Source organism: Oenanthe melanoleuca, chromosome 7 (genome assembly GCF_029582105.1).
Source record: "Oenanthe melanoleuca isolate GR-GAL-2019-014 chromosome 7, OMel1.0, whole genome shotgun sequence".
Classification (NCBI taxonomy): domain Eukaryota; kingdom Metazoa; phylum Chordata; class Aves; order Passeriformes; family Muscicapidae; genus Oenanthe; species Oenanthe melanoleuca.
The window spans coordinates 16,745,432-16,769,247 of NC_079341.1; the positions used below are offsets into that span (position 1 = coordinate 16,745,432).

General features: G+C 37.4%; 1 protein-coding gene across 1 annotated transcript in view; it reads left to right on the plus strand.

Annotated features, from left to right (window-relative positions):
* Window positions 1-19,972, plus strand: part of OLA1 (Obg like ATPase 1) — a 91,195-nt gene extending 71,223 nt beyond the window's left edge. Inside the window, exons 8-11 of the mRNA XM_056496854.1 lie at window positions 12,401-12,541; window positions 13,235-13,331; window positions 15,396-15,518; window positions 19,450-19,972. Coding sequence (XP_056352829.1) covers window positions 12,401-12,541; window positions 13,235-13,331; window positions 15,396-15,518; window positions 19,450-19,551 — 463 coding nt within the window. The 3' untranslated portion in view covers window positions 19,552-19,972. The remainder of the gene's footprint in view (window positions 1-12,400; window positions 12,542-13,234; window positions 13,332-15,395; window positions 15,519-19,449) is intronic.
* Window positions 19,973-23,816: the final 3,844 nt, after the last annotated feature.

A 23,816-nucleotide genomic window follows, 5' to 3' on the forward strand; every position in this document is an offset into this window, starting at 1 on the left:
ATTTGTTCTCCTTTTAGCATGTCCAGTGCATTGTTCAGTTCTCAGTCTCTACAAATCCACTTTACCCCTTCTCCAGCTGAATGAGTATTTGTACATACAACACACTATCAAATACTTTATAGATGTATTTCTCCTGCACAGAAAATCATATGTCATACCAATGAGAGAATAAATTTATCAGGACAGTCTTTATTTTTTCCTTTAAACCAAATTACTTGTGTTTACCCAAGGTTATTTTCTGTCATCATTTCTTCTTTGATGGTGTCATTATTCAACCAAACTAAGACTAAAATTGCGTTATGTATGTTGATTAAGTGACTCTTTGGTGGGAAAATGCATAGACTATCATGTCCCAGAATAACTGCCCAACATTATTTTTTTAGTGTTTTTCCTTTGGCTAGGTCTAGTTTTAACCATCTGTTACTTACTAGGGCTCTGCCCTGTTGAGCAGGTCTTTTCCAAACTGTGCTTCTTCTAAAACAGAAAAAAACATGTGAGCATTAAAATAGGAACAGTGCTTTTCATTGAAAATGTCGTTGAAATGTTCATGGTTACTTAAACATTTCTCCAACTGTATGTGCTAGAAGAGTGTAGGTGATTTTTTGAAGCAAATAAACATTTCTTATGGTAAGAAAGCATCTGGATGGAAGTTGAATGATTCACAATGTCAGTAGTGCTTGGATGTATTATTTTAGTCGTCACTTGCATAATCGGATGAAGTATTTTCAACTGCTGTTTTGGATAGCAAGAATGAATATACAGGAAGTAGAAATCATTCTATAGAGGTTGTTAGAAGTCTAGATTTTTTATTTTGCTTGGGAGATGATTAATATTTTACATCTTTAATGACTGCACATTTATGTCATGGTTTTTCTTTTCAGTGTAACTGTAGATCAGATCACATTCCTTATAGTATATCCCATGCATGTTTGAACTACCTTGAAAAAGTGAAATGATGTGATGTTTAGCTACAGAGAAACGTCAAAAACAATGCATTTATATGATATGAAAGATTTGCAAGTGCAAGCTAGCAATTGATAGTAATATTATAATTAGCTCTTTATAACAGCCTGTTTTTTATTCATGAACATTTTCATTTATGTTGACAACTATCATGTTTGCCACCACACATGGAGCCTTTTCTTTACTCAGAAGAGACTGAACATGAATTAGTATGTTTTTGGGCTTATGTTCTGACTTTCTTTTGGAAAATGGTTTCTGGGCCAAGTTACAAAAATAAAAGTAGCTTGCTTTTTAGGTTTGGCTTTTTGATCCTATTGTTAGTGCTAGTGTTCGTAAGGGTAAAGCATACCACAGAGCACTGTAACTTCAAGGTGGAGTTCTTTTCAGTCAAATTGTTTTTTTATTGTTGAAATTGTTGGAGGTGTTGAATGCTTCCTAATCCCATAACTGATACAAAAATGAAGGCAAACTTACAGTTTTATAACAAATAAAATTTTAGTTTTGTACTTGCAAAAAAGCATTTTGTGCACATCCACCCACAGAATAAGATTATTTCCTTCTGACAGAAATTTACTTTGTCATTCCATTTTCAGCCTTAAAAATCTGTGTTTAGTGGATCCTTTAGTCTGTCAGATAAATGAAGCATGACACTGATCCAGATACTTATTCTGGCTTCTGAAAAAAATCAAAGTTACTGCTCCCCTAGGACAAGTATGTTTTAGTAGATGATTCAGACATGGCTAATTTTTTTTTTCATTTCAGCATAGTTTAGACAGGTAAACAGACTGTGTCTGTGGAATTGAGCATTTTTGTGACAGCTTTTCAAATTAGTGAAGTAGATTTCATACAAGGCATCTCTGCACACTGTGAAAATCCTGAACTCGTTTAGTGCTTTACTCGGACATGGACATGTTCATTTGACAGTACAGTATATGCTGTTGTATTTATTAGACATTACTTTGGGGAAGTTTGTCAGCAGGAGGCAAGGCCAAGGCAGATCACATAATTTTATGTGAGTGTCTTAGGCATATAAGGTGAGGGTTAGTTTGTAAAGCAGCTATGAAAAGAGAGAGGGGAGATGCTTTAAGAAGAAAATGAGAAAAGCAGCCCTAATTTAAGTACTCTGAATTGCCCTCAGAAGAGCCTCCTACTTCATTAACTATATAGGGAGCAGAGTGAGATTAGGTGTCTAAATCAGGGTCTGAAATAAAGCCTTGTATTCTTGGAGATGCTCTAGGTTGAGTATTAACCCTTCAACTAAACACTTCTGTTGTTATACTGAGAGTTTAGGGGAGTTCTTTCTCTGGATAAATGCCAAAGTTAATTTCTCTTTTATTGAGTGGTATTCCAGCCTAATAGCAAGTTTGATCTTTCTTTCATCAAAAACCCCACAGCTTAGCACAGTGTCACCAGCTTCTGTGATTCTTTTTATTATCTCATTAAAATTGTTTCTTAAAACATAGAATTGTAGTATTGTGTGATCTCAGAATGTAAGTAGTTATTAATGGCCCAAGGATACAGGGGGAATAAGCAGGGTTTATTATTTTAAATCAAATATTCTTACTGTAGTAATAGTTGACTCTTGCAATTTTAATACTTAGGGTAATTTTTAGCAACTGATAGAGGAAGAGAATATTCATGTGAGTTCTTTGGTCTGGAGAGGCTCTGCAGTTAAGATCACACAGGCTAATTCTGGAGAAGTGAGGAAGACATTTCCCTCTATCTTTTGTGAGGAGAGGATATTTCAGTAAGAGAACTAGGGGGGAATACGCTGACCCAGTTATTTATGTTTCATTAAATTGTTGTGTGACTTTAGTGAAAGCCAAAACTAACAATTTCATAGTCTGCATTTGTGTTACCCATTGCAGGATTTTAAGTTAACAATAGAGAAATACATTGCCAATTAGTCTTTATAGTATTTTATTTTAAGTATTGTTAGTATATCTTTATTTCCTTACATGGGATTTTTATGTAGGTCTTACATTTTTCTGGGAGTGTGGCTTGGCATTTGCTTGCATGCACATAGTACATAAAAGAAATAAATAATAAAATAAATTTTAAAGTAATAATAAAATAACTATTAAATTTAAAATTACATTGACTATTGTGTATTTCATGTAAATTTTCTCTTGTTAAGGCATCACATCTCTGGGGTTTATTTGTCAATATTCTATTTGTGAATGGCTCATAACTTTCTATTAGTTTATATTTTTGATACTTAACTATGATAGCATTGATATGAATTGTCTTACTTTGTACAGGACTCTCAAGAATAGTTTTCCATATGACGTAAAGAAGTCCTGTCAAGAGAGAAAACTTAAAATTATCATGCCATAGCATAAGCCTGACTGTGGAATAGGAACTCTTTCTGCTCATCTGTAATAATATCTCAGTCATTATCAGTTTGCACAGAAGTCTTGTGACTGAGATTTGCTCCTTCTGCTATAGTTTAGGAATGAGTAATTGTTAAATTATTTGGTGATAATTTTCAAGATAACTATTCTAAACTATCCATTTTATAAATGATAGCAGAAAGAATGACAAGATGTGACTTTGAAAGCATCCTTTTGGTCCAAAATATATGTGCTTAAGTAGGGCTTGCTGTGCCCATAACTAGGAAATGTAATATGCACAGTTTGTTGCAGTCTCTGTTGTTAGGTGAGTTCATCATAGTTCAGTCTTGACTGTTCTTGATCCTTGCCACAGCTATCTCTTTTTTGTCTTTTTAGTTGACAGAATTAGTGTTCACAATTGGCAGACCAAGGAGAGCTAGAGACTGTAAACCTTCCATGTTCCAGCAAGGTGCTACAGTGGCAGTGTAGTACCACTTTATTGTTTAAGTCATAATTGATTTTGGTTGTGATACCAATTTATGATTGGTTTCAATTGTCTTAGTGAGGGCCATAATTTGGGTAGAGATGTTACTACAGTCTTGAAAATTAGATCAGAAATGAATGTTCTAAAAATGGATTTTAAGATCTTTATTCTTCATGAATGGTGCTTCTTACAAATGTTTAAAACAGGGTTACCTTGACCGACTTTTTGTTAGGTTATGTAAGCTGTATAATGTACTGAAAAATCTTTTCTTCCTGGGAGCTGTCTATATATATATTTATATATATATCAGCAGAAAGTGTCATCCTGGATTATTTTACTTCTTTGTCATTCTGCCATCTTAATATTTTTAAATTCAAAGTGGTTGTAGGTCATGAACTTTATTTTTCTGTTATGTCTGCTTTATTTCTTCTAGATACAGAAATATTTTGTCCATTAACTACTGTCTGTACTTGATTTACAGATTCATGTTCACTGGCATTATTTCTTTCACAGCTCCCACATTTTGCAAACCAAAAAAGTTTCATGTCAGTTAAGCCAAGTCTTTATATGAAATACTTTCAAAAAGTGGTTGATCATACATATAAATTTGTAAGTGAGGTGTTGTGACCTTATGTGTTTTTAGCATACCATTGACCAGCTAATGTCTCTGAGTAGCTCTCTAGACCAGGTAAGCTGAGAACCCTCTGCTATTACCATATTATGTTAGTTTGTTAACAGAACTATATCTTGAGGGCATAAAGTCCTTTGATAGGGATTTTCAGAATATTGCCTTGATTTTTTAAATTCTCTTGTCAACCAGTGTTTTCTGCCTGGAAGAATCCATTTATAAGTGATTTCATATAGCATAATTTTTACTCAGGAGTCCTGCCATTTATAAGTATTCTTCATTAATAAATAAATAAAATAAAATATAAAATAATAAATAATAAAGAAATGCCTGATTGAACTTGGCTCCATGGTGTTTTTTTGGGCTGTAGGCCACTTTAAGACATCCTGTCCTCAGTAGTCTTCACCTGTTCCTGCAGCACCCTTCAGTTATATTGGCACAGCCAGTTCTGAGGATATGTGGGAAAGTGAACTGTCCATTTTAAAAGGCAGTGGCTGGAGCGGGGGGCTATGAAAGAACTAAATTCTCCCTCCAAAAACTGCTTTTTTACTGGATTATTTTTGTTGGTGAGCAGCTTGAGTTTGCCTGCAGGGAATGCTCGTAGGGGTCCCCCTTCATGTGCTGCAGCTGGTAGCAGAAAAACATCTGGATAGGTAAGGAGTGAGATGGGAAGCTCATGTCCAGGTTCTGAAAATATTTCTTTAAAATCTGGGATGCTACTTGAATAAAATAGTAGGTGCAGTACTAGTCACCCCATCTAACAAATGATTTTGCAGTTATGGGGGATTTAAGTTAATGGCCATGATAGAGATCAAGGCTTTGGAAGAACTAGCTTTGACACACAAGGCAAAGAACCTGGGATTACTTACATTTCAAAGGGGAATGTTAAGGAGTTATAAACTCATCTATAATAAATGTCAAATGGCCATGTTGGTAGGAACCTCTAAGATGGCTTTTTTTGATACAGTGTAAGTGGAAATTACAATTGAAATTACAGGTTTAAAAATGTGAAATATGGATCTGGTAGAATGAGATGCTCTATGTGCCCATTCTGTAATAAGATTCCTGTGATCATGGGATGTGTGGCAAGTCCCTAAAAGGTAAAGAATTTTAAGGTCTGTTCCTGTTTTGAGGCTCAAGTCAATCTGTGTTAGGAGATGGGAGTGATATCTAATATGTGAGGTGGGTTCTCCACGTTGACCTGTTGTAAGGTTCAGGTGAATGCAGTGTCTGAATACTGGAGGTGATAGGGACATTGGACTATGGGAAGGAGCTTACAGCATTCAGGATGTGCAGGATAAATGCAGTGCTGAGTTCCTCAAGCTCTTGTCCTGAGGGGTTTGAGAGGAGGCTCTTGGCTAGAGAGCAGCCCAGTGTCTGGAGGCAATGCTTTTGTTCTGAACTGTTACTAGAAAGCATTTGCAGGTGAGGGCTGGAAAAGGGCTTTTTGAAATTAAAGGATTGCTGTGTTTCATTTGGCCAGCTGAGAAGAGGGAAGAAGAAAATAAACTTATAAGCATCACTAATGATTTAAGATGTGGTTGCCGAGGTCAGTAACAGGTGCTCCCATACCTGCTGTAGATTTGTCATCTTCATAAAAAATGTATCATGGTGAGGAAGAAGGTACCTTTCTACTACTTAATGTTCTCCTGTTTTGTCATCCTTTCTCCTTATGTAATGCAAGAAGAAAGGAATACTCAGAGAAAGGAGGTAGCAATAAAGAGTTAGCATAGTGCTCCAGTACAGTGGAGTGACAATCACCTGTGCTTTCCTCTTCCTCTTCTTCACTTCTGCCACAGACCATTTCTGTGATACAGTCATTAAATGCATTTGTTCTGTTATTTTTACCATCCCATCCTTCGTTAATTGCTGAAATTTGGAATGAAGCTTACCAAAGCTGTGACTGTTTCTGATCTCTGTAAAATACATACACGTATTGGGACTTGATCTCCGTAGAGTCTGTGCACACTACCAGGACAGAAGGGGAGGACATCACCCAGGCCCTGTGTCATGCAGTATTGGTGCTTAGGTAGATTAGGTCTTCCTCTCCCATCCTACCAAATCAACTAAACATAGTGGTCCTCACGGTTTTGGGACGTGGCAAAAGAAAGAATTCTTGCCTAACTCATTTTAGATAATTTGTGGTTTCATTTGAAACCTCATAATAGATGAAAGAAATCCACAGAGGAGAGAAGAAACAAGATATTTTTAAGGCCATGATTTTTATTTTGATTTCAAGAACAATGTTTGAACAATTCAACTTTTTAATCCCCAAAAAACAACCCAGTTGTCTTCACAAATTCTTGTTGACAGTTCATTACTTGTCTAGGCTGTCAGGCAAGTCTTAATATTTTGTTTGTGGTAAATGTAATGGTCTAGCAAAAAAATATACTGCATATTGGGATTTTTTATTAATCCTTTAAAGGTTTCAGTGCCTTACAACATTCTCATGAACAAGATAAGAAATACTGGCTAGATGGAAACTACTGGAAGTTGAATGTGCAAGACTGGTTGGAGGATAGATAATACACAGAGCATGGTTATCAGTGGTACTTCCCAAACAAAGAATATTGCATTATGAGATCTGCAGAAGCAGCTACTGGTTGAATACTGTTACATATTTCCATTAATGAGCTGGGTGGTGAGCACTCTTGTTAAATCTCTGGATGACCCCCAAACTAGGAGATGTCCATATATGTGTAGAAGAAAAATAGAACTTAGGAACATCTCAAGAAATAGAAGAAATCATTAGGAAAAAACAGCTACGATTCAGCTCCTGAGAAGGATTTTATACAGGAATAATTATGCAAACATTGTGTTAAGAACAGCTAGTCAAATGGGGTCACGCAATAAGTTATAACCTGAGCATAAGATAATGTTGCAGTGCTGTCACAAAAAAAGCAAATGCTAGACTGGGTTTAATAAACAGGAAAATCACCTGAAAATTAGTTAATCCTCTAGCTATTTTTAATGTTTATAAGCTATTATTATTGAAAGCTTTGAGAAATGCATCAGATACTGTGTGCTTTCAGAAACTTTTAGACCAGTTGAAGAGAGTCCAAACAAGAAGGTTGAAAGTTAGAAGTCATATATGACTTACAAGGAAAGCTCAAAATAAAAACTGCCTGAAACTTTGAAGATATAAATAGGGAGTGTATATTCTTGGTCCACAGCCTATAGGCTAAGTTTAAATAAAATAAAGGTGGCTTAGGCTCCACCTATGGAAAATTTCAGCAACAGGGAGCAAGCACTAAACAGATTGTTTAAAAGCCTTCAAAAATTGGTATTCCTCAGAGCTGCCAACAGGAAGAGCCTGTTGGAATTTCTAAGTCCTCTTGATCTCATTCTTACCTGTGGATCTTTTTTTCAGTCTTTTTAAAATTTTGATCGTTTAGTTTGATCTTACCTGCATTTGTTTTTTTCCCTCTTGTGCTGCCTGATATTTTTTTTTCCCTGCTGTGCTCTTTTGTTTCTGCCATTTCCCACTCATAGTTCAGGTGTAGAACAGAAAAACAATTGTTTCTCTTCCATTAGTTAGATGGTTTTTTTTGTCTTGCTTGTACAAAAGCATACTTTCACAAATCACCTTTCTTCTCAGGGGTCAGTTTTTCAGATCATCTTGTCTTGCAGGTGTCCACTGAGCTTAAGCTTTCTCTGCAGCTTCTCTTCCATCACTACTTCAGATTTCCATCTGAACTCTGTCTCTCTTCCCAGCTGGATCTCTCATGTGAAACTCTCAAATACTGATTTGTAGGTGATGTACATTCTGCAACTTTTATATGTTTTTATTTTGGTTGGCTGCAGGTTTTGGTTCTTTCTGCCCCAGTAAGCTCAGCGTTTTAAAGTGAAGGCACTCCCATCTGTACAACTCCAGTTTCTGGTGCTCTTTGTTTATTGGCCTTCTCAGTGAGTGCCCTCATTTTTAAGCCTTTCTCCAAGGTCTTCTGCATCCTCATTTAGGATCAGGAGTTAACTTTGGTAGTTGTCCTGATCCATCTACACTTGAAGTCATTGGCACCTGTGGTTTACTAGATGCACTGATAATCCTGCTGATACTCCTTATGTACTTATCAAATAGTCAGAGTGTTAGGTGGAAATGAGCATCTGAATTCCTCTTCAGTGTTTTCCCTGATCAGAATTTTGAGTGCTGTCTTCACTTGCAAGTTGGTGAGGTCTGATTTTGCACTTGCCTTGGTTTTGTTCTTGTGTCAGGCTTTTACACAGTCTGCTTGCCACTGCAGAATGAATGGATGTCTTGCTGTCTTTTGAGTCTGTATTTTTTTTCCAGAAAAGATTTTTTTTCTGTTTTCTGGCATCAATCAGGCTTCAATTGAGGAACCCTCCATAGCTGCTGTTGGCACACTCCTCTCCACAGGGAAGGGAGGAACCAAGCTACCCTAGTCGGGAAGGTCTGTTGCATGTCGCAGAAATCCCGCACTGTTAAACTGTTTTCACTTAGTTTTTGGTTTACTTTATTAAAAAGGGTTTTCATCTCAAGCAGTTCCTTGTTTCTTAAAGTAGTTTCAGCTGTTAATCATGGTCATTGGTGCTGCCAGTTTTACTTTTTGTTTTTTTATTTTTCATTTTGTTACATTTTAATGTGCAGTGGGGGTTTTTAAGTGTCAAAAGTCTTTAAGCATAAAATCCAATACTCTTCAGTATTCATTTTCAAGTACAGCATGAAATAACAGAGAGATACTCCAGTATTTGCTTATCTTAACAAAGGCCCAAAATGAGTGTACTATTGCTGTGCTTTTACAGACATACATAATTTTCTTTGGAAAAATTATGTGCTCAAGAAAACCCAGACTTTGACATAAATTTTTACCATTTGTTAAGACCATTTTGTTCTTTTTGACACACTTGGTTATCCCTAATAGGAAGGCATATGTGCACTATTATTTTATTGATTATTACTTAAGCATTCTGCTTTGGGGAAAATGTAGATTTGAAATATATCAATATTTAAATTTGAGTGTTTACTTTTGTTTATTTTCTTTATTTTGATCACATTTAGGGGAATTCCTTGGCACTTTTTAGTAATTCCTGTGACATTGAAAGTCACAAAAGTAAAAGACTCGGGCAGAGAACCTGACTGTCTGTACAGAGTGGGGATGCAGTACCTTATTCTTTTAGTGAGGCTGTAGCAGGTCTGATGTCAGTCACTTCAGAGACCTTTAGACCTCAGTGCTCATTTATTGGTAAAATGTACCAGCTCTGCTCCTGCATTATGAAGATCGTCTGTCAACACTTTGAGATATTCTCCTTTGTTATTAAGCTTGTGATGCTCTACACTGTCAGGTTTTTTGCCAATTATAGTTAAGGTACAATGGTGTATTCACTGGATCAAAGTCTCACACTGGTGGTAGAGGAATGATTTGTAAGTCTTTATTCATCTGAATCGTACAATAGAATACCTGAGGAATGCAAATAATCCCTCTGAGGACTCAATAGAAAAGCTGTTAAAATGACAGTCTAAGACTATTATTATTCTGAATTGGTGTTTTAGCCAAAGTAATTATTTCTTATCTTGTTGTTCCACAATAGTTCTTAGTTTATTAGTTATGATGACCATATTTACCAAACAGAATTTGAATCCAATTTTTGACATTACTTTCATGCTCATTTCACGTTTTCAAGTTTACACGTTTCGGTCCATCTTTCTTCACTTGACACATTATTTAATTAGTCCAGAGATCTGTGTTAGATAATTCCTTAAAAAAAATCTATATCGGATGTACACACATATCTTGAAGTACACTTATGAATTGTAGATTCATTTTGTGATATATTTTCTGTAAAATGTTGGCATTTATAAGCTCTGACATTCAATACCCATTTTGTTAGACAAAATAAATTAGTTAACTACAGATGTTAGTTTTAGAAATGCTGTTAAATGTCAGATGTCATGTTGAGAAACACGCCTTAATTGTGATCTTTGGTTCAGATGTTTCTGAAGGCAATAGTGTATCAGTATCAGTCCTGGATACCAGACTATGTTTTCACTGGACACTGGAGGCAAGAAAAGATTAGTATAATGAGGATTGAAAAACATTGATGGGGTATTTACATAAGTAAATGATAGAAGACCAGCCTTATATAACAAATGTGTGAAAACTGTTGAGTGAACTTCTATATTCTTTGTCCCATCTAAAACCCTACTCAGTCGGCCATGCACTTAATCTCATAATAGCTCTGATCCCCTGCTATTTTCTTTGACAAATGTGTGTTGATGAACTTGTGGTTCAGTTCATTTTTTTCTGAAGTGACATTTGCATTGATTATTTAAAGGTTTGCAGGCCACAGTTTCAAAGCACTTTAGTATAATAGCAGCTAAAACCTTAGTCTAAATCTTGCAGATTAGCAGGACTAAGAAAAAGAACTCAGCAAGCATAAAGCCCTGTGCTGTATGGTGGGTGCTTCAGGTCTGAAACATCGCTGGCACCCAAAGTGCTGTGTTTTGTAATTTGATTATTCATGTACAGGAAGTATTCCCATGGCTCCTGTGTTTGCTTGCTGAGCAGAGAGCTGTCATTCTTACCATTCATATGTGTTTAGAAATAGTGTCCTATTATCAGTAGTGAGCTCCTCCCAGGTAATTTATAAATGTCTCCCTTAAAATAAATACTTGCAGCCATGAATATGATGCTTGTGTGTAAAGATTTTTTTAAACACCATCTGCTGCTCTAAAGTTTTCACAGAATCACAGAATATTCTGAGTTGGAAGGGATCTACAAGGATCATTGAGTCCAGCTCCTGATCCTGCACAAAACATCCCGAAGAGTCACACCATGTGCCTGAGAGTATTGTCCATTGGGTGAAGCAACTTTTTCAAGCACTTGACTTAAAGCTCCCCTGACAACTTCAGGCCATTCCCTTGTGTCCTGTCCTTGGTCACCAGAGAGAAAAGATCAGTTCTGCCCCTCTTCTTCCCCTCTAGAGGAAGCTGTAACTGCAGTGAAGTCTCCCCTGGTCTCCTCCAGGACGAGCAGACCCAGAGCCTTGAGCTGCCCCTCATACAGCTCCGCTCAAGGCCCTTCACCATCGCTGTTGGCTTCCTTTGGACACTCTCTAAGAGCTCTATAACCTTCTTACATTGTGGTGCCCAAAACTGCCCCCAGCACTCGAGATGAGGCTGCCCCAGAGCAGAGGGGGACGGTCACACCCCTTGCTGGCTGGCCATGCTGTGCCTGATGCACCCCAGGACAGGGTTCACCCTCCTGGCTGCCAGGAGGCTGCCAGTTCTCTTAACCTTAGTAGGGTAATTAACATTCCAAAACTAACACTGCTGTAAGTTTTTAGCTCTAAATCTGTTGTTTCATTCATCTAAAAAAAATTATGAACGGCAAACTGTTGTAAATGCTGCTAGTTATTGAAGATGAATAGGATTTTTTTTTTCTTTATTTCAAAATAATAATAGTATTGTAGCCAGAAGCTGTGTCCTGGGACAACAGTAGAAAGATGGGAAAAGCCAGTAGAAACATGGTCCTGTATTGATCAGCTATGGCATACTCCAAGATCAATACACAGAAAAAGCAGGTGCAGCTTGCTATATAGGAGTGTAGTGTTCTTTTCTGTTTGCTAATATCAGTAGGGTACTGAGATTTTTTTTTTTCTTACTGGAGGCCCTCAAGTTTTACCACATTTAATACATATAAATCTTGGAAGTGCATTTTGCTCTCAGAAAGTTTTCTTCACTTTTTATATTGCAAGTATTTAACCTCTACCAAACACCTAGTTATTGTCCCAAATTATGCCTATTTCTGATAGATTAAATGCCAAACAGAAACCAAGAAACAGTGAAATGTTAATGGAGTACACCTGAAGCAATTGCTGCCTGTTAATGCCTTGACCTTGGAAAGCAATACACAAAAAGATGGCATCATAAATCCGTGCAATTCTTATGAATATGTATGTGCTACTTGATAATAATGAATGTGGTACAGCCATGCATGCACTACAAGATAATGTTGTGCCCTTTGTTGTCTACAGGTTGATAAAAATTAAAGAGTGGGTGGACAAGCACGACCCGGGTGCTTTGGTCATTCCTTTTAGTGGGGCCTTGGAACTCAAGTTGCAAGATATGAGTGCTGAGGAGAAACAGAAGTATCTGGAAGAGAACATGACACAAAGGTTAATTAGCATTCATTTTCCCTACACTTTATTATCAACTATTTCCTTGCAGTAATTTAATTGCTTGCGCTGATAGAATAATAAATGACAGAGTAATTACCATTATAAAGAGAGAATCTTCTCCTTTCTTTACCATGAGACAGAGTGAAAAGATTTATTTTAAATTAAGTTTTTAACTGTCATCTGTCATCTCTGTACAGTGTTTTAATTATAACATAGGTATTAGTTATGTATATTTTTGAGAGGGAGCGATCACCAAAACTGTTTCGTCATCCATGGGGAATAAGGACAGTGGAGAAAATTTTGCCATAATTTTCTGAAGAACTATAATAAATTGTTTCAATATTGAATTTCAGTCAAACAGATACGCTTTCATGACCTGGAGTCCTGAAAATTGCATGAGACAAGAGTGCTGCCTGATAGGGTGATTTGTATTTATTCCATGTTTCTGTAGCCTGCCAAATAAACAAATCAAAATACTATCTTTGTGATTTTGTAGTAAAGTTCTTCTTCTTAAGAGAGTTCAAAGTAAAAGGCTACTGCAATTATTGCTCTGTTCAAAAGTAGACCTGGTATCTTCAAAATATGTGATGTCTTTCCATGTAAATTGATTACTTGGCGCATTTAGCTGTTTTATGTGTACATGCTGAATGAATTGGATTCCTTCCCCTTTTTTTTTTTTTTTTTTTTCAGTGCTTTAGCAAAGATCATTAAGGCTGGATATGCAGCACTCCAACTAGAATACTTTTTCACTGCAGGCCCAGATGAAGTGCGTGCATGGACCATCAGGGTAAGATTCATACTTATTCATCAGCTATATCCAGTTCCACACTATTGAATTCAGATTGATATCACTGACTTTGAAGTTTGTCATGGTGGCGGTTAGCTAGTCATTACAGATGAGGTTTTTGTCCAGGATAACTTTAATTATTTGTGAGCTGCTGAACAGTGAAAGTGGAGCTGCATTGATTGAGGCAGGTAACAATTGATTCTGCCTATTACATAGTCTGAATTTCTTCATCCTGTAGAATCTGTCTACCCTCCTCCTGTGGTCAGAGATAAGACGTACCAGTATTGTGCTTGCTTAATCTGTGTGACTGGGTTTGTCTGCAGTGAAATTGATGTTGCTTTTCATTTTGTATTCACTAAGTTTGTTTGGGTTGCGGATGGTTCATTCCTCCTGTGCTTTGCTGGGATTACATTTTCAGCAATAAAAGCAATATAACGTCATTATATTCCTCGTGGATACACACTTGGGCTCCAAATCCTAAAAAATCAGTGTGCAGTAATTCAGGTCTTTTACTGACTTTAGTATTTAGACCTAGCTTATTTTGGTAGTTTTATATGTTTATCTGGGAACTTATGTAATGCCTAAAACTATATTATTTTAAATATTGATGTAGAATGGTTATAGCCATGGACATAACTAATTTATTCCCATAGGACAGTAAGAACTGAGCTGTAGTGTTTTGCCTTTGAACGTAAAGGTGTTGTAATATAAAGATCAATATCGAAAAAATATTTTGGAATGTGTACAGTTGCAAACTCTTATCTTAAAAATTACAACAGTGCCAACTTTTGGAGGTGTAGTTCAGTCTTTGAGCTCCTATTTACTGCATCAGTGTATTTAGGGCTGTGCAATGAGTTTCAGTGCTGTATTTAATTTCATTCACTGGAATTAATTTGTTTTCATTAATCAACATAATTTCCTGTAAATTTATATTTTTAATAGTACTGCTACAGATGTTTGTGTATGTGTTTTAGCACATTCAACTTATTTCCTTATAAGCATATGTGGGGTTTTTTTAGCTTTTTCTTCTCATCTCTGTTTACATGATCACTGCTTGCTAAAATCCCTGAAATAGTGACCAAAATAATATAAAAGCAGGAGTTTTGTTCTGATTCTTGCACAGTTTTTGAAAGCACATTGTGAAATTCTAGTGTTTTCAGTAGGAGAAGTACTTGCTCTTTATTAGAGAATTTGAAAGCTGGTTTATCTTAAGACTGATTGTGAGTATCTTTGATTTAATGTGCAAAGATATTTAGTCAGGTAAGCATCAGTGAGTAGCCATATTAACCCAATACATCTTTTATTGTAAAAACTGTGCTTTACAGTGTCAGACTCCTTAGCACTTTAGCATGCTTTATTAAGCAGCCTTTAGGTCACCATTATTGCTTGAATTTCTCTCCATGGTTGTATGTGCACAGAATGTATGTCCTTGTAATTTAAAGCATGCAGCTATAATGCATTCTTCTCTATTGCATAAACTTAAATTATCGTGTAGTTGTCTGTGATTTTTTTTTTTTAGTGATTCAGTTGTTGATGTTTTGGCAAGAATACTCAGTTTGTTCTATATCAAACTTACTAAAATTATTCTGAAATAAAAATAAGCTAACGTGTACGGCTTGACATCCATACATCATTTCTCACTGCAAAGGTTGTTTGCCATGAGTGTTATCTTTAATTGAAATTATTTGGATGTAAGTGGAAGTCTTAGTAATTCAGATTTTAAAATTATTTAAATATCTTTATCTTCCTCACTTTCTGTGCAGAAAGCTAGGGGTCGAAACAAATCTCACAACAAAACAGAGTCATAGCTTCTAAAATCAATACTGCTGCTGATACCTATTAGGAAAAACAAAGCTGCTGCTCTTTAATGTCAGTTGGTTTATCTGTGACGAAGGCACTCTGTGTCCCACTATTGAGCATCGCCCCAGCTGCATGTGTGACATTTTAGCTGATACGAGACAAAGTTTCAGCAGAACCTGAAAGCATATAAAAAAGGAGAAACCTCTTTCCTGCAATCAATCTTCTTAAATGCAATTAATTTTCTTCTGGTCTTTCCTTTGACAGAAAGGGACGAAGGCTCCTCAGGCAGCAGGGAAGATTCACACAGATTTTGAAAAGGGATTCATTATGGCTGAAGTAATGAAATATGAAGATTTTAAAGAAGGAGGTTCAGAGGCTGCTGTCAAGGTGAGCTCCCCACTTTTTCTTCTCTTTCCAGATGTGCCATTTTTCCATTTCAAATCTGATTTTTCACTGGAAAAAAGTTCTTCATGCTAACTGAATCTTCAGTCACCTCTACCAATAGACCAAAATCCATTTTCGTATTTACTTAAAGAGTTCAAATGCATCAAGTTACTGGACAGGAATGTGACTATTTCAGTACCCACGATATAACAGTGCATGGACTACATGTCAGCACTAAGACCAAATGTTATGCTAATATGTTGGGGTGTTTTTCTCTCTGTTTACATATTTGTGTTCAGAATTTAATAGGCTTTAAAACTGACTTGTTTTTGAAAAATCAGATTTTTAAGATGAGAGAGATTTTAGAGATTTTTTTTTATCATTTCTAAAAGGGAACATAAAACAAAGAAAAATCTGTTTCTTCTAAAAATGTGTCATGTTTTGAATAAAGGTATTAAAAATATCAGATGGTAAGAAAATACTATATTATCAAATTGTACCCTTTTTTCAGGGTTAGTGGGTTCCAATTCTAGGCTCCAATAAGCATAATTAGGATCTTAAAATTTACCATTTCAGTATTTTATTCGATTGCCCTTTGATGTCATACTCATAAATGCCATGCCTTACTTTGATCGTCCAGGGTGGCTACTGTGCGCTGAAGAGACAGTAAAGATATTTAATGGAAAACTTTTTTCCTTGAGCCTACGCTTCTTTGTGGCGACACTTGTATTGAGAAGCATTTCATCTGCTTTCTCAACACTAGAGGGCAGAGATTGCTCGGGTGCCCAAAGTTGTGCCCTTTTAGAGCTGACAAATTATATCTGATTTGACGTTATTAACTATGAAATGAACTTGTACGTGGCAAAAAATTTCATAAGGAAAGCTGTTCTTCTCTGCATTGCTAATGCATTATTTCCTTCTCCTTTAGGCAGAAAAACTTACCTTTATTTCATACACATTTGATCTCTGGTTTGGCATTTTTGACATTTTCTTAAGATTTGTATTTTATGAAATTGCAATTACAAATCACATTAGTTTGATTTACTCAATCTCAGTATTTGAAGGTTCCTACACACAATAATGTGTTAAAGAATTTAAAAGGTTCAGCTTTATTGTTTGCTATTTGATAGCTTGAAAGGTATGCAAAACTATGATTTCAAATTCAGCCTATTCTCAGTGGTATCACTAAGGAAGATCATACTGAGCAGCGGGACTTTAATAGGTTTGTTTGAACCCCAGGAAGTGAGAGAAAAAAATCCCATATAATTGGTTCGTTGCGGCATGTGAACTGCTTTATGAAAAGGGAAGTAGAGTTGTAGTTGTAAAGGGAAACCACAGCTATAAATAAATCTAATATTCTGCAGTCAGAAACCACTTTACGTAACAGATTAAAATTTTGCCACCATCAGTTTTTTATGCTCAAATATGAGTGTTTCCCCTGAGAGGCTGCATCAGTTAACACCTATTAAATTAATCAGTATTTTGCTTTATGTTTTTATTTGCTTTTCACAATGTGAGATTCTAAAAATCAAACTTCCAGGCCCAAATAATATTTAATGATTAAATTTTTACTGTTATGGCATAGCTGTAAAACAAACAGATTTGCACTTCTTACTCAGTTTTAAAATCAACGTTAGGAAAAAACCTTGTTCTTAGAATAAAGTGTCATATTCCTCTGGTCTTCTCTAATTTGCATTTAATACAATGTTTCATGCCATAGACAATGCTAATTGCTTTTATATTGCTGGTAAATTTCAAAATTAAATTTAGGCGCTTTTAGGAGTCATCTTAAATAACAGTGGTAATGGGAGTTGCTTGCTTTGTATGTTATCAACTTGATCGATTTTTAAGTTTGATTTTGTGTGTGTTTAACACCAGTACAGCATAACTAATTTAATGCCAGTGCTGTGAACTATACACTGAATAGCTCTGTGTGGGCTTTGTAGTCTACAGGGATATCACATTATTAGCAATCATATCTGCTTAGGCAAAGCTGGCTTCTACAGATGGCTGCTTTCAAGTGCAAATGAACTCGTTAGACGTGTCTTGTTTAATACATACTCAAGATTCACAAATGGGTATTGATTTTTTCAACCAGTGTTTCTGATAGCAGTGGAAATGGATTAAATGGTCTCTAGAGAATTTAAAGGAACACTGTCACTTTTAATTAACTGTAAACTGGTAACAAAAATACATAAACTTACAGTAGTGTATCAAAATGTATTTAATTAAAGAAGTCTATGCCACATTGGTAGTGTGCACTACTGTAATAGTAATAGTAAATACTGTAATAGTAAAATAATCTGTTGTGTTACTTTGTGGAGGTCAGTTTTTTCTACAAATATTTGTGAGTAATAAATGTATTCAACTGAAAAATGTTTCTGTACCTGTGCCTGCAGCTTATTTTTTCTGATGATTTTTATAGCACTATTTTATTAGTATAAATGCCATCAAATTGTGTAATTACTCTTGACTTTAAGCATTATTAGGATCTTCAAAGGAAAGAACTTGGAAGGAAACCTTTTACAGACTAAACATATTTCCAGGGGAAAGAAATAGGAAAACATTTGCAAAGTACTATTTCTTATGTATCAATAATGTCATGTGGGGTAAGGTCAATTCCTATTTCAGTACATATTTATTGTTGGGGCTATCTTAGCTGCAGTTTTCCATGGGCTGACATTACTGGGAGCCACATTTAAATAAGGAATGGCAGCAACAAGGTTATCGAGCCTGTAAATTTCTAGGCAGCAATATGGGGAAATGGGTTGCTTTACAGAGCAGGTTTTGTGAAAGAAAGGTGTCTAAGTTAACTGTGTACCATTAATCTGATCTGTTCTACAGCAACTAAGGTCATTAGTTAACAGCTTTCCTGTAATGGGATCTTAGCATGCCACCACTGTGATAGTGTCATTGAGAATAATGGCACAGTGAGGTCTTGCATGGAAGCACTTTCTCCTGCAAGGGAAAACTTCAAAACAGGAATGGTTATTGAACTAAAGCAGAAGCTCTCAACTTTTCCATATTGTAGACACTTTTCAAGATAAATGCTTCTGCAGACCACCTCCCGCCCAGCCTGTCAGGCCTAATGCCACAGCCTCTGTAATACTGGGTTTAATTACGATGAGATAACAGTAGAAAAATATAATAATAAATTGTAATGCAGAAAGTACTGATATTTAATAGATTCCTTGCCTATTTTCTGCTCTCCTCAAGTACAGCATTTTAATAATGAATTTTCTTTTCATGTCTTTGGTCTGTATGCCTTTTCCTGTATCCCGGTTTCAGAGCCTGTCTGCTCTTCTCTCTGTCCTTCTGAAGCGAATGCCTTCTAAAGGAAATTCCTGACACAGGAGCTGAGCCCGCGTTTTGTGCTCCTCAGCCCTTCATTATGTGGGCACGAGCAGACGAGAGCCCCCTCGCAGCCCGAGCCAGGCGTGGCTGTGCCTTGTGCCGATGTCCCCGCGGCCCCAGGTGTCCCCAGGGCCCCAGGTGACAGAGTCCCCCTGCCAGCGGCTCGGGGAGCCAGGCAGCCATGGTGTGCACTGACCAGCCCTTTCCAACCCGCTTTACATTCCTGCCACCAGTGCTTGCCATCTGCAGGGTTTTCAGAGGAAGGAAAGGAAAGCCAAATTGAAAAAGGAAAATAAAATGGAACTGTTTTAGTGTCCTTTATCTTGCCAGGCTCCACCACTATATAATGCAGGTGCACTTAAAGCACTACAGATCCAGTGGAGGCTAAATTACTTTTATATGTATTGTATATGTGTGTCAAACCAAGTGATGTCAAACTGAGGAGTATTGTGACTGTCACACTCTGAAGCTGAAGTATTACCATCTCTTTACCAAAATGTATTTAAATAATTGCTATTTGAAAATACTGTAAAATGTCTAATGAAATAACTGATTTTCCTTTTGTCTGTTCCATTTACAGGCTGCTGGAAAATACAGACAACAAGGCAGAAATTACGTAGTGGAGGATGGAGATATTATCTTCTTTAAATTTAATACACCTCAACAACCCAAGAAGAAATGAATATCAGATGTTGTTCGCTCAGAAATGAACTGTGCTGCTTCAAAAAGCATATGAATTTTTATTTGGAATTGGAATATCTGGAAACAAAAAGCATACAGTTTCTACCTAGGGAACCTCCCTTCCCCCCAATGAAATTATTCTTGTTTGTTTTGAATTAAAATATGGCACCTCCAGCAAACATGCAAGTTCACTAAATGTGAACAGCTTTGCATTTCAAACGATTAAGACCCTACTCCAAATTGTAGAAGCTTTTCAGGAACCATATTACTCTCATGATACTTCATTAATCTCCATCATGTATGCCAAGCCTGACACGTTTGACAGTGAGGACAATGTGGCTTGCTCCTTTTTGAATCTACAGATAATGCATGTTTTACAGTACTCCAGATGTCTACACTCAATAAAACATTTGACAAAACCAGCCTTGGTGTGTTTGGGGATGTCTGTATTGACTGACTGTGGTGTGCTGAATGCGATACGGCACCTGGTGGATGCTGATTACAGAATTTTAAGACGTGTATGATACAGTAACTGGCAGTGTGGGGCAGCTGCAATTGTATCTCGAAAGTGAGTCTTTCATGGGAATCAGAAGATTAGGATGCCAATGATTTGTCTCAAAAAAGTTAATGAATTTGTAGATGGACATTCACTGAAAGATGATACTAAGGATAATAATGATGGCAGCATAAATGATTTTTACCAGAGAGAGGAAATATATGTAGAAAAATAATTTATTTATGAGACTGAAGCTTTTTCATTGAAATAATTTTGAAAGAGTATTTTATTTTTGCCTTGAAATTAATAAATCAGTCTGGAGCAGCCTGATGTTGTGCGTTGTCCTCTCAGGTCTGGTTTTGAGGCAGTGGAGAGTGGCACAGTGCTGTGAAGGAAGAGGTCACACTGTGCTGGATAGTTGTTCTGCTGAAATGAGGCTGCAGCTGGGGGTACCTTTTTACCTCTTTACAACCATGAAAGGGAGCTGGTCATTCTGGGTAACAGAAAAATAAGATGTTGGCAAAAACGAAGCCAACTTTATTCTTTTAATGTGAGGTGTGGAACTGCCCTTTCTCACAGTATGTTTAGTGTGTTTAAAACAGCCTGGCTTTGTCTGAGTGCCCATGTGCCAGGAGTTTCAGCTACAGGTTCAGCGGGGTCAGGGCTGGGAGAGACGCTGCTGTTACCTGTGTCTTGGTGTGCCAGGCCTCTCGTGTCATGGTGATAAATTCCCTAGCTGTGAACTTGGAAAAGGCAGCTTGCCACTGGCTGACCCCCCTGTCTGTAGGGCACTGGGAGCGCTGGCTGCACCCTGCTCTGAGACATTCCCTCGAGATGCTGCCTTTAAGCATCATTGCTCATTTCTGGGAGAGTAAGACGTGCTTCAGCCAGAGCCACGAGCCTGATTGTTGAAAAGTTGGCATCATGCCTTTAATTGCACTAAAGAGAAAGAGGGAGGGTAGATGACTTCAATGCATAGTTGTTGATTTTGTTTTAAAGAGCATCTCCTTTTTGTATGGTGGCAGGAGCAGGGACAGTATTGTAGAGCAGAGAAATTAGGGCTTCAGATGTTTTGCAATCCTCAAAATTCTCTTTTGTATCATCTCCCTGGTGCGGCAAGTATTTGTTCCTGGCGTTATTTTGATGTTACATAATTGAGAAAAGATTAAGACCATCAAATCTTGTGTTAAAAGTCAAGTCCAAAAGAAAACAGAGCCTACCTGTTTCTCTTGGAAGTCAGCGAGGTGCTAGTACCAGAGAAGGGCTCATGCTGGGTTTTAGACACAATGAAAGGTGAGTGAGAAGTGGAGTATGTGTGCTGCTGAAAGAGAAGTAACCTCTTTACTGCACTTATACCCACTGAAATGTGTTCTCTTGTCCTGGCTGAAATTTGTTCTGGTTTCCAAAATGCTCCCATGGCCCTGAATTGTTTCTGTTTCGTTGTGTGTACTTCATGATACCTTCCTGTTCTAAAAATAAAAACTATTAAAAATTAAACTAAATTGTTCATGGTAGACAGGGTTCTTTGAAGTTGCTACACTATCCTGAATATGGAAAATGATCTTAAAATGTTTACCACATCTTAAAAAATATATATTCTATAATGTTTTATGTTTCAGTTTATTTGCCTGAGTAGTTATCTCTTCAGCTGTTTAACCAGTTTCTTTTAACTACTGAAGCTCATAAATTATTCCAGAATAATCACGAATTTTATTAAAAGAAAGAATAATCTGATAAGCTGTTATTTCTATCATCACTGACTTGTGACAACTGCCGTGTTAAATATGTGCAGCCCATGTTCCTCCTTAGTGGGTTTATGTATTCAAGATGTACAACTCCTTAAAACGTGTAGCTCTATGTAGCAAATGTAAAGCATTCTGTTTTAAGTAGAATTGTGATTTAACTTAAGCTAAGCACACATTATTTATGCATTTCAACCTGCACAGGGTACTCCAGGTGCAACATATCCATCCTACCCACATTTGCTATTTAAGAAATCTGTCTGCACACTTCACTGCCACAGGTGTGGTGGCAGTGGGTAGGAGACATGTTTCTCCAGCTGGAGGATGAAAAACCACTGTGGGCACTGCTCTTCCAAAATACAGAAGGTAAGGAATTTTGCAAGGGAGAAGTACTAACCCTTCCTCTTCACTTGGTGTTCCTCAGTGCCTAATAGCTGTGACATTGATGGTATGTATCTGGGACTAAACACACACTAGTGGTGGAACAGGGAAAAGGCTCCTAAGGAGAGTGCCCAAAGTGATGTGGAGATGGCAGTGAAAGTGGCTGTGCCTGCACTGCCCTTTGGGTTTACTCTGTAGGAATAGGTCTGGAGAGTGAGGCACTTGGCTGGGGGACCTGGTGCTCCCATGGCATGTGTTTGAGGGGCTGCTTGGGCTGGTGGCAGGCTGCTCCTGGGAGGAGTTACAAGGGCAGTTTGCACTTCAGGCTCAAGAGAACTAGCTTGCTCTAAGATACCCAAGGAGTAGCCAGTTTGGCTGTTGTGAGAGCCCTGTGCAGTGCAGAGCAGGCAGGGAGTGTGTTTGTGTTGAAGAGGTGTGATGAGGAGGTTCACTTTTAAAGGTATGTTCCTGGTCAAATAAAAACTGCTGTGGACAAGGGCTTACTGCTGTTGGCTTTTGGAGAATCAATAGCAATAGCAGGGTGAATTGCTTAGGAACTCCAAGCTGTGACATTTCAAACCATTAAGAAGGATAAAAAGCACAGAAATTTAACTTTTGAAGACTACTTGTACCCATAGGTACTTAGGTGTAAGATGCAGTTTTCTGTCCTAATAGGCATTTCCTAATAACATATGGGAAGTAGGTTTTGCCTTTCAGATAAAACATAGAAGTACTGTCTTCATGTCTATTTGTTCTTTTCTTGACTGTGTCCAGCCCTGTAGAGATTGGTGGAATTGCCACAGTTGTTTTAAAGGATTTACATTTCCTGAAGGATCCTTTCTTACCTGCTGCAGTTTTCCACCTGCCTTTTCTCTTTCATCACCCAAGTTCACCTTGATCTGTTCCCAGCCCACAGGGCCTGTCAAGGATGGCAGAGTGCCTGCTTTGAGAGGCTGTGCTGTAAGCCACGTTTTCCTTCCCTCCTTTCCCACAGAACAGGCTTGCAGCTGGAGTGGCAGCACTGCAGCTGGGTCACTTTGCTGAACACCTCCTGGCACTTTATTGATGCTGTTGCCCCGTGACGCCTGCTGTGGGCAGGGACAGCCCTGCTCAGGCCATGTGTCCCCAGGCTAACAGCCCAGTGACTGTGCCCCTCTCCCTGCTCTGCTCCAGCAAGCTGGCAAATCACCCTTGTAGCTTCACAAACGTCAGGGAGGTGCATTCCTGGTGCACTGTTTCGTGTTTTGTGGTTGCCAGGCTTGTTCAAGCTGCCCTTGTGCAGCTCTGTTGGTCCTTACTGAGGTAGGGATGCTGCATAACCCATTCCAGTGGGTGGTTTAAACACCATTTATTCTACCAGCTGCAGGATAGGACCACAACATTGCTTTTTGAAGGATAAGTGTATCTAGTGAGGTTTTCAGTTTGAAAAATATTTGCTAAATTTTGCCATTTCTCTCCACTCACAAACACAACTCACGGAGGATGAAGCAGGGAAAGTGTTTAGAAATTTGTAATTGTTTCAAACTAATAATCACTTATTTTACCTTTTACTCCCTCTATACTAATTCAAAATGTTTGATTACACTATTCCACAATTTCACTTCAATTAAAAGAGGAAAACACTGGAGGCTTTAAAAAGAAAATCAA